The 17,741-nt window shown below is 42.7% G+C and overlaps 1 protein-coding gene across 1 annotated transcript in view; it reads right to left on the bottom strand.

Moving 5' to 3' along the window:
• abcc9 (ATP-binding cassette, sub-family C (CFTR/MRP), member 9) overlaps positions 1-17,741 on the bottom strand; it is a 157,664-nt gene that overhangs the window by 133,971 nt on the left and 5,952 nt on the right. Inside the window, exon 2 of the mRNA XM_056275655.1 lies at positions 7,263-7,404. Coding sequence (XP_056131630.1) covers positions 7,263-7,404 — 142 coding nt within the window. The remainder of the gene's footprint in view (positions 1-7,262; positions 7,405-17,741) is intronic.

Below are 17,741 nucleotides of genomic sequence, written 5' to 3'. Positions count from 1 at the left end.
AACTCGTTCCCCAAGCGCCTTACCTCTGTGGAGTCTGTAACGTGACAACTTTGAACGTTTAACTGCAGCCGAGTCCACCATCAAAACGCTCCGAACCCAAAACCTGTCTCTGCAGGACCGGATCGACGACCTCGAGAACCGATCTCGGAGGGCCAATCTCCGTGTACTGGACATTCCTGAGGGCAGTGAGGACGGTAAAGATCCGGTGCAGATCATGTCGGAGATGCTGATGCAAATAATGGGTCCTGATGTCTTTTCTGCACCGCCTGAGATGGAGAGAGCACACCTGAACCCCGACCTTCAAATCCGGCCGAGGAACCCCCCCCCCCCACGTTCCTGGTTTGCTTTTCCAGATTCCAGCAGAAGGAAGCTACACTGCGCTGGGCCAGGAACCACGAGCTGAAGTACCAAGGAGCAGTTATAAGGGTTTATCAAGACCTCTCGCTAAAAAGCGAGCCGCATTTAACGGCATTAAACAAGCTCGGTACCAAAAGAACGTGCGGTTCCACCTACTGTGCCCGGCCCGGCTGCGCGTGATGTACGGAGACGACTCGCACACCTTTGACTCCCCCGATGAAGCTCAGAAGTTTTACGATCAAAAGATAGCTTAAAAAGTAGGCGAGCAAAACGGCTGTTTTGGGCCACACTGGTTGGAGACTGTTGATTAGCTGGACTGCTTTGAAAATGGGTAGGGCTGAATTCACCCTCTCAACAGCCCTGTGTTACTTTTCCTGTCTCCGTCTTCTGACTACCTTCGCCGGAAGCTACAGGGGAACCGAATTTATTTCGGATCCAGGGCCGAAGTGCGCTGGCGCTGTCCGTCACTGCCTGTTGCTAGCTAGTTAAACTCCGGAGTACAACCCAACACAGTTCAATAGTTCACTTCGTCTGAAAATGGCGAGGACACCGTCTTCTCTCTTTGGAAACAAATTTAATCCTTATTCACAGCTGCACAAAACGTTGACATAGGTCCAGTATATCACAGTTCGTAGTAATAATATTTCCTTTCACTTGCGCGGAGCTCCCAATACCGTTCGCGCCACACAACAACAACAACAACAACAACTTCCTCATTCCCTCCTCCCTACCAACCAATCAGAGTCCGACCCCAGATCTTGCTCTTAAAGCGGTAAACCTTTATTTACCAACACTTGGGACTGAAGGTAGGGTCACCCTCACTGTATTATTGCTGGGCTACGTTAACTCATTTCTGTTCAGCTTACTCATTATAGTGACGTCGCCTACCCCCTTTTTTCTCTTTTCTTTTCTTTTTTCTTTTTGCCATCATAGGTGGTGCCTTCATACGTATATTGATTGTTCGCCTGAACTATGTTGTTCAGTTCAATCTTTAATTTATTTTTTTTCCTTGAGTGTGATAAGCTCTTAATATTTCATTGCTGGGACCCTTCTTTGCTGAAACAGAGCCAGGTTGTATAACCGGAAGGACTGAGGAATAGGGCAATGTAGCCTGCAGCTTGCCTCAGGGAGAGGAACAAGTATAGGCTTAGTTTTAGTTTCGTTCGTGTTTGGGATGAGGGACAGGGTTATGGGAAGGGGCACCCCTAGTCTTTTTTTTTACAATGTGTATTTTCTTTTGTTTTCCTTAGAGAGGGTATTATTCATGAGGCTGTGCATTCTATTACAACCACTTATTTATCTTGTCACTGTCATTACTGCTACTCTACCATTCCTGGCTAAATATGGAAAATAGAACTAGTAAGGCTGGTGTACGGTTCGTCAGCGGGAATGTAAAAGGTTTAAACGGGCCTGTAAAAAGAGCTAGAATATTCAATCACCTTAAATATTTAAATTGTGAAATTGCATTTCTTCAAGAAACTCACCTGTTGATTAAAGATCAAGTCAGACTAAGAAAAGGTTGGGTGGGACATGTGTTTCACTCAAATTTAAATTCCAGAACACGTGGAACAGCTATGTTGATACATAAAAAAATTCAGTTCAGTGCATCCACTGTTATTTCAGATCCACATGGACGCTATGTTATGGTGTCTGTGTTCCTTTCCCACAAACCTGTCATTTTGGTTAATGTTTACGCCCTAAATTGGGATGATGATGAATTTATAGAAAGAGTCACGTCATTAATACCAGATTTGAACTCACAACGATTGATCTTTGGTGGTGATCTGAACTGTGTAATTAATCCAGCACTAGACCGTTCTAATCCTAAATCCACAACCCCTTCAAAAATGGCCAAATTACTGTCACTTTTTATGGATCAGATAGGAGGTGTCGACCCTTGGCGATCCTTATTTCCACAAAATCAATGCTTCTTCTTTTCCCCAGTTCATCGTACAATAGACTATTTCTTCATTGATAGAACGCTTCTCCCCTATGTCACTAAAACGGAATATATGACTATAATCGAATCAGATCATGCCCCTGTGTTACTAGATATCACATTTCCTCTTAGCAATTTGGAACGCTCTCCTTGGAAATTAGACAAAACTTTATTGGCTGATAAAGCCTTTTGTGTATTGATATCTAAAAAAATGATGATTTTATCGAATTCAATAAAAAAGATAATATTTCCCCATCATTGCTTTGGGAAACATTGAAAGCTGTAATCAGGGGCGAGATTATGTCATATTCAGCTAGATTCAACAAGATGCAAAGGCTTAAACAGGACCAGCTCATTAAATCTATAGATACAGTGGATGCTTTGTACTCTACTGCCCCTTCCCCCGAGCTCTTTAAAAGGAAGCGTGACCTCCAAACCCAATATAACTTGTTATCAACTAGAAAGACAGAACGAAATCATGTGGATTCGTCCATGAGCATGGTGAGAAGGCTGATCGTCTCTTAGCACACCAGCTTAAGTGGCAAGCAATTGCTCGACAGATCTCACAAATCAGGAAACCAAGTGGGGAGTTAACTATTAACCCAGAAGAAATTAATGAAACATTCGCCTCATATTACTCAAACCTATATACGTCAGAAGCAACAAGTGACAGTATTGATATGGAAAATTTTTTTGATAATATCCAGGCTCCTATCAATGCAATTCATAGGACTGAAACTGAACTCTTACTACAACAGACAGAAATCATTAACGCAATAATTGCGATGCAAAATGGTAAAACGCCCGGCCCAGATGGGGTACCCAATAGAGTTCTTTAAAACATTTTCTAACAAATAGTCTATAATTTTACTCGATATGTTTAATGATTCTCTGTCTCGTGGGTTGCTGCCACAAACACTGACCGAAGCATCAATTACTCTCCTGCTTAAGGCAGGTAAAGATAACACAGAATGGGGTTCATATAGACCCATTTCTCTCCTAAACTGTGATGTGAAGATCCTAGCCAAAGCTCTTGCCCTATGCTTAGAAACCACAATGCATGAAGTGATGTCTGTTGACCAAACCAACTTCATTTCGGGACGACATTCATTCACAAATATCCGTCGGCTTTTGAATATTGTTCACTCTCCTGCATCCAGTGAGGTACCAGAGGTGGTCATCTCACTGGATGCAGAGAATGCTTTTGACAGGGTCGAATGGGAATTTTTGTTCATTTGTAAAAAAATGTGAGTATGGTCCTAATTTTATTTCATGGATTAAGCTTTTGTATACTTAACCCAAAGCCTCAGTTGTTACAAATGGTAAACAATCACAATACTTCAAGCTGTGAAGAGCGACCCGTCAGGGTTGCCCATTCAGTCCACTATTATTTGCTTTAGTTATAGAGCCCTTATCCATTACACTTAAATCGTTACCATCTATAAGTGGAATTCATAGAGGAGGAATAGAGCATAGGTTGTCTTTATACGCTGATGATTTATTATTATATGTTTCAGATCCAATTCTAAGCAGACCTCACATTATCCATGCTTTGGAGAGCTTCGGTGCATTCTCTGGGTACAAAGTAAACTTTGGCAAAAGTGAATGTTACCCTGTTAATGACTTGGCTCTTCAAATACAAGATAATGCCTTACCGTTCCAAATGTCTAGAAATGGCTCTAAATATTTGGGCATTAATATCACAAGAGACATGCAAAGTCTTTATCAGGAAAACTTTTCTCCTTTATTTGAGAAAGTCAGACTAGACCTGAAAAAGTAGAAGTCACCTCACTTGTCCTTGGCAGGAAAAGTGAATTGTATTAAAATTAATGTACTCCCCAAATTCCTTTATTTGTTTCAATGTATCCCACTTTATCTTCCTAAATCCTTTTTTAAATCCATTGATAAGGCTTTCATCTCATTCATATGGAGCAATAAGATCCCTAGAATACGTGTAGAATTACTTCAAAGGCCTAAATTACAGGGTGGCTTAGCTCTTCCAAATCTTTGGTATTACTATTGGGCTACAAATGTTCAAAAAATTATGTAAACTCTTAGGGGGTCCAGTGACAAATTTTTCTCCATCTGAGGTCCAATTTTGACATATCTAAGCAAACTAAAAACTTGGCCTGATGACCTAAGATATTTAGTCACCACAGACCACAGTAGGCCTATATAACATTTCACAAATAGAATCGTTTAAACATATTCATTTATTTTTCCTTCCCCATGTCTTTATTTTTTTCTTATATACCAGTTACCAGGGATTGTATATTCTAGAGATATACATATTGTGGAAATTGTATTTAAATTGTATCGAAATTGTTTCTGCCTTGGACTGATGCAGGCATGTATGACTGCAGTCGTGAATATGTATGTACACAGTGACATTGAACATGGCTAAATGTGACCTCTTTCACATGTAAATGTATCTATTATTATTATTATTGTGTCTGTGTTATTATCTTATTTTCTTTTTCTGCTTCTCTAGGCGGGTGCACCCCATGTTTTCGTGGGTGGGAAGGGTGGATGGTTGGGGTGTTTGTGTAAAAGAAAAATGGAGATAGTCTAATCTCATGCCTATTGTATTTTGCACTTGTTAACATCTCCAAATAAAAAGATTATTCAAAAAAACAAAACAAAAAACTAACTCTGGTGACCCTGGATAGCCGGTATCACGAAACTGGTTATCACCTGGCTCTGTTAACACTGGGGTTTCCAGCTACAAGTGGAAGAGGCAGTTTGTTAAAAGCCACATAATCAGAACCATGGATGAAGTATTGAGATGAGATAAAATGGTCAAGTGATAGTACTCAAGGGAAAACCTGGTTAAAGCGACAGTTAAAAGGGATATTCAACAAAGTGAAATCTAAACAATATAAACATATAACCAGAACAAAACAAGAAGCTTTAGAAAAACTAGAAATATTTTTGAAATATTAAAAGTAAGGCTGAGGCTTAAAATTAGTTTGGATATATAGCCTAGGCGACAGTATGTCTTTAATATGAGTTAAAACTTTTTGCTTTTTTGTCAAATGATGAACAAACTATTCTGAGAATGTGCTGCACCTAAAAAGCATATCAAAATATCTGTTGGTCCATATTACTTGTCACATTACTGTAAACTCAAAACTTTTGTCAAAATCCTGTAGGACTGATGACTCTGTTTTACCAGAACAGGAAGGAAGTGGCACATGCAGGAGACAGTTTAGCAGGCTGAGGCAAGGTTGTGACAGAGCATCCCGATGGCCACTATGGCAACTGGTCGGGCTGGGCTCAGGAGCAACTAAAGACTTTGCTATAGTAAAACCCGAGGAAAGGAGAGGCGAACGCTGGTCCAGGAGGAGGTACGCACAGAGGTGCAGGAAGCTCACTACAGCGGACTAGTGGGTATGTGCAGGCAGGGGGCCTGGACCAAGTGGGAGCATACAACTGGCCGAAAGATCACCTGGGCAAAATACTGGAAGGTGGAATTGCACCGATTCAAGTTTTTGGTCCATTCAGTGTATAATGTCCTCCTGAGCACTTCCAACCTGTTCAGATAAGGCCTGAAGGACTCACCTGCTTGCTAACTCTGCCAGAAATGGGGATCTTTGGAGCACATCGTGAGCTAATGTCCAAAGGCCTGAAGGGAGGGGCGGTATCACTGGTACCATTACCAAGTTCTGCGGGCAGTAGCAGACACCATCTGCACTGGGATGAGCTACAGCAAGCAGCAACATCCAACAAAACGCACCATCGCCTTTGTTTGAGCAGGGGAGAAGCCCCGGCCAAAGGCCCAGGGTGGGCTGCTCGCAACAGCAATGGACTGGCAGTTCCTGGACAACCTAGAGAGACAACTGAGGTTCCCGAACACCATTGCAGCCACCACACTCAGGCAGACATGGTCCTGATTATCTGTGGCAACCAAGCAAGGGGTTTTGCTATAGCTAACTGTCCCCTGGGAAGATCGAATGGAGGAGGCACAAGAAAGAAAGTGAGCCAGGTATGCAGATCTGGTAGCTGAGTGTCAGAGGGATGGGTGGAAGGCCCACTGTGAGCCGGTTGAAGTGGGCTGCAGGGGTTTTGCAGGCCATTTTCTACACTGGGTCCTGGGACTCTTGGGGATTTGTGGACTGCAAAGAAGAAGAACCATTAGGAACATCTTGGAAGCCTCAGAAAAGGCTTCCTGTTGGCTCTGGGTGAAGAGGGGTGACGCGTGGCATAATGCACTACCTGGACACAAATTGGGGCTTGATCACCCCTGGCTGGGTCGCTCAGAAGAGGGTGTCTGATTTTAAGACCCAAAACACCTGATGATCCGGATTCATTACTGACGATGTTTCCAGGTTGCACCACATGGTGTATTGAAAAACTATCGGTGATCTGATTGGTCAGTCGGAGGTCTATTGTATGGTTTTGGTGTGATACTCTGAAGTTAAGCTGTTCCACAGCAGGCCGTGCAGCATAAGTTACCATGGTGATCTTCCCGGGTTAAAAGTGAGCCAGTTTTGTGATACCAGAAAACCCGAGTTAAGTCCAAAGAGCAACTAGTCTTGCTTCTCCTATCAGTGTTGCAGTGTTTACGTGTATGTATGCTATGTATGTATTAGTTTGTAAGTTAAAGAACCAAACCGTTTGTATCCTTAACAGGCAAGCAGGATAATGTTAGTTTTAGTGTATACTCTTGTTTGCTTCAGTACATACATGATTTGATCCTCTATCACACACACACACACACACACACACACACACACACACACACGAACACACACACACACACACACACACACACACACACACACACACACACACACACACACACACACACACACACACACACACACACTCACTCACTCCCCACTTGGTTCCCACCAAAGTTTGAGGGAGGATTTCGCCCTCGGATTGTGACATTTTGACAACATACGTAATTTTTGACCTCGAGCAAAACGTCGATATTTGACTTCGGCAGTTTCTGAGTTCTTACTTGTTGGAGACGAGGCCTTCAGCGAACTCGCACACATGGACGAAGAGCAGTGAGAAGGTGAGTATCCACCTCAGGTTGTGGCCGGGAAAATGGAGCCATGTGTTGTGGTGGATCTGCACCTTGGAGCTTTGACTGCCCCAACCTGAGAAAAAGCGAGGGAGAGAGCGAGAGAGAGAGAGAGAGAGAGAATCTCTGTGAGTGTGCAGATCTTCTTTCTCATTCATCGTCAGGGTATTTCAAGTGTTTTAAATCTATACAGTCATATAGATGCTGTTTCAGGAACATGTATAAAAAGTTCCACCAGCTAATGAAGTTTATTAGCGTTAGTTGTTGTTGTGTAAATACTGCTGGCCTCTGGTGTGACAAGCCTGTTTTACTGGTGACCAAGCCTCTTAGGAATTTTGTTTGTCCTCTGGACCTAGGCCATTTTTGAGGCATGCCTCGGGGGACATGGTCCACAAAAGACTCGGTCCAGGAAGCATCAATTAGTGAGTCCTCGGAGAGCAGCTGTAGGATTTTGGTTGCAACTGTTCCCATAAACAACTCGCGTGCACACACACACACACACACACACACACACACACACACACACACACACACACACACACACACACACACACACACACACAAACAAGTAGCAAACAGTAGATGCAAGGGACTCAAAATACATCATGAAATGGAGAAAGACAGGGGTAGAGAAAGGGAAAAAGGAGGGTAGGTAGGAGGGAAGAAGTATTGGAGTGCTAAGCCCAAAAACTGTTCGCCACTCATATCCACTCTTCAAAGCCGCTTAACATTCACGCTAATAATAATTAAGCAAGGTCAGTGTGTGTGTGTGTGGGGGGGGGGGGGATGTCTGAATGGGCACAGTGGGAAAGGATCAGTCAAAGGGCAACATCCATCCCGTCCAGAAGATAATCCGAAAGATCCAATATGAAGCTGGAGCAATTGATCATACCAAATTACACCATAAAATTAACCAGCGCATTTAGAGACACAATGCAGCCGTTCAGCGAAGGGGAGACGGCGCCTTGAGTCTTCTCCGTTTTCTGTCCCATGATCGTGTCTCTATCGTCATCCGAATAATCCTTACCAGATGAGTAATGGCAGATAAGTCACGTGGTGATTTCTGAACTAGCATGTAACGTGCGTGCACATGTAAAACACGCGCTCTTCTCTGGAGCAGTCAAACATCTGAATTGACGTGTACCGTACTTCCCGAACTATAAGTCGCTGTCTTTTTACTCGCCTTGCTGGTCCTGCGACTTATATTCCAAAGCGATTTATATGCTGTAATTTTGTCGGATGAATACATTGCTTTTCTACTAAGGCCACTAGGTAACTTCAGTCCTGCCTGGAGCTGTGCTGAAGAGGAAACACCGAGGGCGATCTGACAGGACGCGGAAGCGGGGCAGGCTAAGCTAACTGCTAGCCCATGCAGACCGGTAGTTCCCACAGTCTTCCTGGCTGGTGTTCCTTCTCCTGGACAGTGACTTTTCTTTCTTTTTTTTTTTTAGTGTAGATATACTATGTGTTAATTTGGATATATGTGTTAGAATGGATATATGTGTTCTTGTAGTTTTTGGATGTGTGTTTTTGTCTTTGTGTTGCGCTGCTGTGGGCTGGGGGAAACTATGTTTCTTTTCGTTTCATGTACCCAAGTGCATGAAACAAAATGACAAATAGTGTTTCTGACTCTGACTGTGAGTCTGAGATGGCACTGTTTAATCTTGTGATTCGATTGAAACTACTGGACCACCATATGGAACTACTGGACCACCATATGAAACTACTGGACCACCATATACTGGACCACCATATGAAACTACTGGACCACCATATGAAAATAGTGGACCACCATATGGAACTACTGGACCACCATATGAAACTACTGGACCACCATATGAAACTACTGGACCACCATATGGAACTACTGGACCACCATAGAAATGTGACTTAAACAGCGAAGCGACTTGTTATGTTTTTTCTGGCAACAATGCATTTGTTACTGAGTGCGACTTGTAGTCCGGGAAAGGGAGTGTGTGTGTGTGTGTGTGTGTGTGTGTGTGTGTGTATGTGTGTGTAATGACATAAATATAGACAGTGCAGTTGCACTGGGGCCCTTGGGATGGGCGGCCCGTAGGGAGCGCAGCTCCTCCAGCAGTGTGGGGTGGAGGACGGGTCCCTGCAGTGGTTTCAGATTGCTATCTTGGAATTACTCGTGGGTTCAAAATAGAAACAAAACTATCTTACTAAACAGTGCTATTTGCTATATATGACCTCAAAAAGGCAAATCCATATCCATCATGGTTTACAGTTTTGTTTTTGTTTTTTGGTAACAAAATGTGTCTATCACAAAATAATATGCTTATTCTACATAAACTATGAATAACATTTAAAAACTATTCACTGAAATTCATAATTTGTTTTCTTTGGTATGTTTGTCATATACAGATATGCAGCGGTGATTGCTGGGTAATATGTATGTTGTTGTCCAGTGTCGAGTCTACATGATCACGTGATGAGCAGCTACGGTATAGCTGGTTTAGGTGCAACCATCTGAACACCAAGACTGACAAGCGGAGCACATCCGCAACCAGACCGAGCACGCATGCCTGTCAGGCTTAAAAGCAGCAGTAAGAAAAGACCAGACGGAACAGAAGGTCTCAAAGCCCCCTCAGTAAGAATCATTTGGCTTTTTTATGAACAGTCACCAGCTCACGGACACACCCCCCCCCCCTGCAGCAATGCAGCAGGCTGGCATTAGCATTGCTGCCCTCAGTGGTGTGTTGACAACCATGCTAACGTTAGGATAGCAAGCTAGATATGAGGTTAGTATGGCCGGTTCACCTGACCTACATGTCCTTGGACTGTGGGAGGAAACCGGAGACCCCAGAGGGGGCCTACTCAGACACGGGGAGAACATGCAAACTCCACACAGAGGACGACCTGGGACGACCCCCAAGGTTGGACTACCCCAGGGCTTGAACCCAGGGCCTTCTTACTGTGAGGCGACCGCGCTAACCACTGCGCCACCGTGCCGCCATTAGGAAAGCAACCTTGAACAAATGATGTCATTACTGTACTCGAAGTACCACGACACGACAGGAGTGCAGCAGAGGATTCTGGACTGCAGTAATGACTCATCAGTGCGTGTTTTGATAGTTACTTCTTTGAAAGTTTACACCGCCTGGAAGAAACAGTGGTTTCTCCCCACATTTCCATCACGGAGATCAGGTGGTGACCGCATCTCCGTTCTGTGAAGCCCACAGCAGCCGGTTAACCTGGCTGCAGAAACAGTTAACCCATGTCGAAACTAGCTGTAACGTTAGCTGCCGTCAGCCATACAGATCCACAGACAGGTTGGGTATCCAGCAAGTCGCAGCGGATGTTTTATGTCTACATACCTTCCCAGTCCAGCTATAGTAAGGTAAACATTCCAGATATAGCTGGCTGAGGAGCTGACTTGCTGAGATGATTGACAGTCTGTTTACATGACCACGTGTCAGAGCTCTGTCCTTGGTGCTGATGGAAGCCCTCTGCTCTCCCTGTGGTATGTGTTTGTGTTTCATAACTACTAACTAGCATGCACTGCGGCCTGCCCTAACTACCTTACGCCACACTGTGTGTGTATGTGTGCGTGCGCGTGTGTTCACAACTATTTCTTCCCCCTGGCTCTCGGACACAGAAGCGTTTGCTCCTTCATTAAAAATGATAAGCAGGTTAACGGTCTTGAAAACCTGATGAATTATTTTGTCTCATTCATCAGTTCAAACAGGCTGATAAACACAAACCAGGTGAAGGCAGTAAGTTATGAGCAACACAGACCGCCAGTAGTCTGTGGTTGCAGAGCTGTTAAAGACCTACACTGGTGAGCCTGTTCCGGTGACAGGAGCTGTGAATGTGACAGTGGAGGTGAACAAACAGAAGGACACACTCTCGCTGTACGTGGTGACAGGAAACCATCCGGCTTGGCCAGGCCGCACGTGGCCAGAAAAGAACAAGCTGAACTGGCAAGAAGGAAGTGGATGAAGATATGGGGCTACCAGCAATACTGAAGAAACAGAAAGACGTGTTCAGAGGAGAACTTGGCAGCATGGAGGACATGACTGTTGGGCTAGCAGCCAGGCCGGGTAACAAACCAAAGTGTGTTAAAGCAAGACTGGTTCCTTACGCCACAAAACCCCAAGCTGAGGCTGAACTGGACAGACTAGTCCATTGCGGAGTATTGGAACCAGTGAGTGTTAGCCAATGGGCGACCCAGTTGTTCCAGTCATGAAGTGCCCTCTGCTAGCTTAGCCCTGCTGCTAGCTTAGCCCTGCTGCTAGCTTAGCCCTGCTGCTAGCTTAGCCCCGCTGCTTTACCATCAAGCTATTTTTAAGTTTCCTTTATTAACCCCCTTGGGGAACTTCAGTTACTGCAAATTAACCCACCCCATCTGTGATGTGTGTAGCTAGGAACACAGGGCTGCTGCCTTCATTCTGCGCCCGGGGACCAACTCCAGTTCTTTTCCCATTGCCTTGCTCAGGGGCACAGACAGGAGTATGAACCCTACCATGCATGTTTCTTTATGATGGTGGGGGAAGCCGGAGCACCCGGAGGAAACCCACCACAGACACGCGGAGAACATGCAAATTCCACACAGAGGACGACCTGGGATGACCACCAAGGTTGGACAACCCCGGGGTTCGAACCCACGATCTTCTTGCTGTGAGGTGACAGCGCTAACCACTGCGCCACCGTGCCGCCCACTTGTTATTTTCAACAAGTTTGGAAGTGGTGAATAAACATTTTAAGTCATGCAAAGTTTTTCGTGAACAGGCTGATGTGTCGGTGGAGGTTATGCAGCAGGCAATACTGGTCGATCCTTTTCCGCTCTCTCGATTTTTGACAACTTTGTATTACTTCTGTGCATGATATATAACATGTATGTTTAATCACTTTAAGTATGAGTATGTTTTAACTTTTTCATTTTTCTTAAAATTCACTTTAACATCAGGATGGAAAAAAATAGCTAACGTTTCCTCCTGTGCTGAACCCTCTCAGAGTACGAACTGGTTGCAGAAATATGTAGCATGCCTACCAACATGGGCATCGCCGGTTCGAATCCCCATGTTACTTCCGGCTTGGTCGGGCGTCCCCTACAGACACAATTTTTTTTTTTTTAAGCAATATATTTATTGAATTTTGTTTGCAAATTACATCAAAACAAGTAATAGCACAGTGCAGCAAACATTTTCACCCCCCCCCATAACCCTGTCCCTATAACAAGTAATACAATTCAAAGCAGGGTTAAAGAAGATAATAAAGATAAAAATTCAATTAATAAAAATAATAAAATAAAATAATAATAACAATAATTTCTTTCACAGACTGATTAGAGGGTGTGGTTTTTTTCCAGTTGCTTTTACGCATATAAACAGTCAGATAGAGTTGTTCTACTCCCCCAGAGCTTGTTCTTGATTAAGCAAGTTACCAACATTAGTATTACGTCTTAGGAAGTACAGAAACAATCCCCAGATTTTATCAAAAACACTTTGTTTACGTCTAACAATATACATTATCTTTTCCATTGACATGTTTGAAGCCATTTCTTTAACCCACATACCAATTCTTGGTCCATCAACACTTTTCCAATTAAGAGCAATTACACGTTTTGCTTGTAATATACACATATCTATAAATCTGAACTCATTGCTATGTAAATGTGGAGTGGTAGGATATAAACCAAGAATAAAAAGCTTTGGACTCAATGGTAATTTCTTTGACAAAATTTGATCAATCATATCAACAACATCTTGCCAGAAGGTTTTCACTTCCACACATTCCCATATACAGTGAAACAGCGTCCCCCTTGCCTCACTACACTTAATACAGGTATCAGGAATATTGTCATTAAACTTGTGCAATTTAACAGGAGTTATACACTACCGTTCAAAAGTTTGGGATCACATTGAAATGTCCATATTTTTGAAGGAAAAGCACTGTACTGTTCAATGAAGATAACTTTAAACTAGTCTTAACTTTAAAGAAATACACTCTATACATTGCTAATGTGGTAAATGACTATTCTAGCTGCAAATGTCTGTTTTTTGGTGCAATATCTACATAGGTGTATGGAGGCCCATTTCAAGCAACTATCACTCCAGTGTTCTAATGGTACAATGTGTTTGCTCATTGGCTCAGAAGGCTAATTGATGATTAGAAAACCCTTGTGCAATCATGTTCACACATCCGAAAACAGTTTAGCTCGTTACAGAAGCTACAAAACTGACCTTCCTTTGAGCAGATTGAGTTTCTGGAGCATCACATTTGTGGGGTCAATTAAACGCTCAAAATGGCCAGAAAAAGAGAACTTTCATCTGAAACTCGACAGTCTATTCTTGTTCTTAGAAATGAAGGCTATTCCATGCGAGAAATTGCTAAGAAATTGAAGATTTCCTACACCGGTGTGTACTACTCCCTTCAGAGGACAGCACAAACAGGCTCTAACCAGAGTAGAAAAAGAAGTGGGAGGCCGCGTTGCACAACTGAGCAAGAAGATAAGTACATTAGAGTCTCTAGTTTGAGAAACAGACGCCTCACAGGTCCCCAACTGGCATCTTCATTAAATAGTACCCGCAAAACACCAGTGTCAACATCTACAGTGAAGAGGCGGCTGCGGGATTCTGGGCTTCAGGGCAGAGTGGCAAAGAAAAAGCCATATCTGAGACTGACCAATAAAAGAAAAAGATTAAGATGGGCAAAAGAACACAGACATTGGACAGAGGAAGACTGGAAAAAGTGTTGTGGACGGATGAATCCAAGTTTGAGGTGTTTGGATCACAAAGAAGAACGTTTGTGAGACGCAGAACAAATGAAAAGATGCTGGAAGAATGCCTGACGCCATCTGTTAAGCATGGTGGAGGTAATGTGATGGTCTGGGGTTGCTTTGGTGCTGGTAAGGTGGGAGATTTGTACAGGGTAAAAGGGATTCTGAATAAGGAAGGCTATCACTCCATTTTGCAACGCCATGCCATACCCAGTGGACAGCGCTTGATTGGAGCCAATTTCATCCTACAACAGGACAATGACCCTAAACACACCTCCAAATTGTGCAAGAACTATTTAGAGCAGAGGCAGGCAGCTGGTATTCTATCGGTAATGGAGTAGCCAGCGCAGTCACCAGATCTGAACCCCATTGAGCTGTTGTGGGAGCAGCTTGACCGTATGGTACGCAAGAAGTGCCCATCCAACCAATCCAACTTGTTGGAGCTGCTTCTGGAAGCGTGGGGTGCAATTTCTCCAGATTACCTCAACAAATTAACAGCTAGAATGCCAAAGGTCTGCAATGCTGTAATTGCTGCAAATGGAGGATTCTTTGACGAAAGCAAAGTTTGATGTAAAAAAATCTTATTTCAAATACAAATCATTATTTCTAACCTTGTCAATGTCTTGACTCTATTTTCTATTCATTTCACAACATATGGTGGTGAATAAGTGTGACTTTTCATGGAAAACACAAAATTGTTTGGGTGATCCCAAACTTTTGAACGGTAGTGTATATGTACGCATCAGCCATTTATACTGTAGAAGCTTTAGGTTGCTGCTAACTATCTGTCTCTGGGCCTCTTTACATGCCTCACTCCATTCTTCTAAAGATATTTCCTCCTCTATATCTCCCTCCCATAATCTCAGTTTTGTCTCTGATGATTCATCAGATCCAGATACAAATAAGTCATACATAGTTGAAATTAAACCTTTATCATAACAGTGTTTTGTGACTGCAACTTCTAATATAGAAATGGTAGGAATGTCTAATGAATGGCTTTGACAGGATGATATAAAACTCCTTAGCTGAAGATATTTGAAAAAATGATTCCTTGGAATGTCATACTTGGTAGATATTTCCTCAAAGGACATGAATACTTCATCCTCCTCCCTGTACACGTCTTGCACTTTCCTTAACCCCTTTTCAGCCCATAATTTAAATCCCCTATCATTTTGCCCTGGTTTGAAATTGGCATTACCCCAAATAGGACTGAAGCGTGACCGGGACATATTTATATTCAAATACTTACAAGCATCGAACCAAACATCAATCATATTCAATATTATAGGGTTGTCTGTATTTTTCTTCAGATATTTACGGTCTGCTGAATACAAATACAGGTGCAATGGTAAGCCTGGTTTAACAGAGCAGGCTTCCAGATCAATCCAAGCTGGGGGACTTCCAGATGAGAAGTAAAACATAATCGACCTTAATTGTGCTGCCCAGTAATACCATTGGATATTTGGACATTTCAGGCCTCCTCGATCATATGGTAGATAAAGTAAAGATAGACGTAATCTAGGACGTTTATTTTGCCAAATAAAGTTGGTAAACAGTTTCTTGATTTTCGTGAACAAAGATGAAGGAGGGGGTAGGGGGATATTCTGGAACAAATAAAGAAATTTGGGAAGTATATTCATCTTTAGGATATTAATCCTGCCGATCATTGAAATAGGTAAGGATGTCCAACGCTCTATCGAAGCAATACTAGCGTCCAGGATGGGCTCATAATTTGACTGAGCAATCTTATTCACCTCAGGGACAATTTTTATTCCCAGATATGTAAATGTGTCTGTTGGGTTGAAGGTAGAAGCATAAACAAGACCATTCTTCCTCTCTGTTTCATTCAGTAACATTATAGATGATTTGGAGTGATTAACTTTATAACCAGATATTTTCCCAAATGATTCAATAAGGCTTAGGAGCGCTGGGATAGATTTATGCAGATTTGTAAGCATTAATATCACATCATCGGCGAAGAGTGCTACCCTGTGCTCCAGATGTCCCTCTCGAATTCCATAAATATCGCTGTGTGTTCTCACCGCTATAGCAAATGGTTCTATCGCTAGGATAAAAAGTAAAGGCGATAAAGGGCTCCCTTGAGGGCAACTTCTACAAATGTTAAAAGGTTTAGAAACCTTACTATTCGTCAAAACTTCTGCAGTAAGCCCTGTACAAAGCAATCTTACCCATTTGATAAATGTATCCCCAAGGCCAAATCGTGTTAACACTTCAAACAGATAAGGCCATTCAACACGGTCGAAGGCCTTCTCTGCATCAAGTGAAAGTAAGGCCGTGTCAGGCGCCTCCCTCTGACTGTATAAAATATTGAGCACTCGTCTAACGTTATGAAAACCCTGTCTCCCTTGAATGAATCCGTTCTGGTCTTCTCCCACTACTCTAGGTAGAAGATCCTCCAATCTTCTTGCAAGAATTTTACAGAGTATTTTTGTATCAGAATTTAGGAGACTAATTGGACGCATATTTTCACATTTTGTATTTGGTTTCCCCGGTTTTGGGAGTAAAGTGATTAGGGCGCCCCTCATAGATGTAGGGAGAAGACCATTCTCAAAGGATTCCTGAAACATCTCCAAGAGGGGTGGTATTAATTTGGTTTGAAATTTTTTATAAATGTCTATAGGGATGCCATCTGGACCCGCTGATTTTCCAGCCTGCATACACCCAATTGCTTCTGCAATTTCCAATGCAGTTACATCTTGATCTAATACTCTACTTTCCTCTTCCGAAATTTTAGGAATATTAAGATTGTCTAGGAATTGTGTTTGCGTGTCCAGATTAGGAGAGCACTCAGAGCTGTATAATTTCCTGTAGAAGTCTCTAAAGGCTTCATTAATCTCTGTCGGGTCCACTATAGTTCTACCACTTGGGACTTCAATACAATTAATAGACCTTTCTGTTTGTTGTTGTTTAATGCGCCATGCTAGAAGTTTTCCGGGCTTTTCCCCCTGATCATAGTAGGACTGTTTGAGTCTCATTAAATCAGCAGCCGCTTTAATAGCTGCCAGTTCATTGTACTGTGCTCTAAGCAGTAGCAGTCTTGTATGAACATCTGTAGGTATATTTCTATTATTATATATTTCTGTTTCCAGTTTTTTAATTTCCTCATCTAATGTCTTCATTTCAAGTCGTGTAGCCTTTTTCTTGGAACTAGTGAAGTAAATGATTTGGCCCCTGATAAAGGCTTTGAAAGCCTCCCACCTTGTGCTAGCAGAAGTCTGGGACTTGTTACATTCAAAATACAGGTCAATCTGCTTATCTAAGAAATCTATGAATGTAGGATCCGCAAGCCACCCGGGTTGAAAACGCCATCTCGGGGGGTCGCACACTAAGTTATCATCTTCATAGGTCAAGGATACTGCAGCGTGGTCAGACAAGTAGCGCTGAAACCAAAAAGTAGTCTATGCGTGAGTGAGTTCTATGAGTACCGGAATAGCAGGAATATTCTACTGCGTTCGGTTTACCATGCCTCCAAACATCAAACAAATTTAATTCCTTCATAAAATGGTGTATCGTCTTTCTGGACTTACTGTGGGTATCATCTAAATCAGTTGACCTGTCTTTTGAAGGATCTAACGTACAGTTAAAGTCGCCAGCTATTATGTATTTCCCAGGATGATTTGAAGCAGTCAAAAACAGACTATTATAGA

This window comes from Lampris incognitus, chromosome 3 (assembly GCF_029633865.1).
Source record: "Lampris incognitus isolate fLamInc1 chromosome 3, fLamInc1.hap2, whole genome shotgun sequence".
Taxonomy (NCBI): Eukaryota; Metazoa; Chordata; class Actinopteri; order Lampriformes; family Lampridae; genus Lampris; species Lampris incognitus.
The sequence above is the reverse complement of the archived record's forward strand: the minus strand, read 5'-3'. Positions and strand labels throughout refer to the sequence as shown.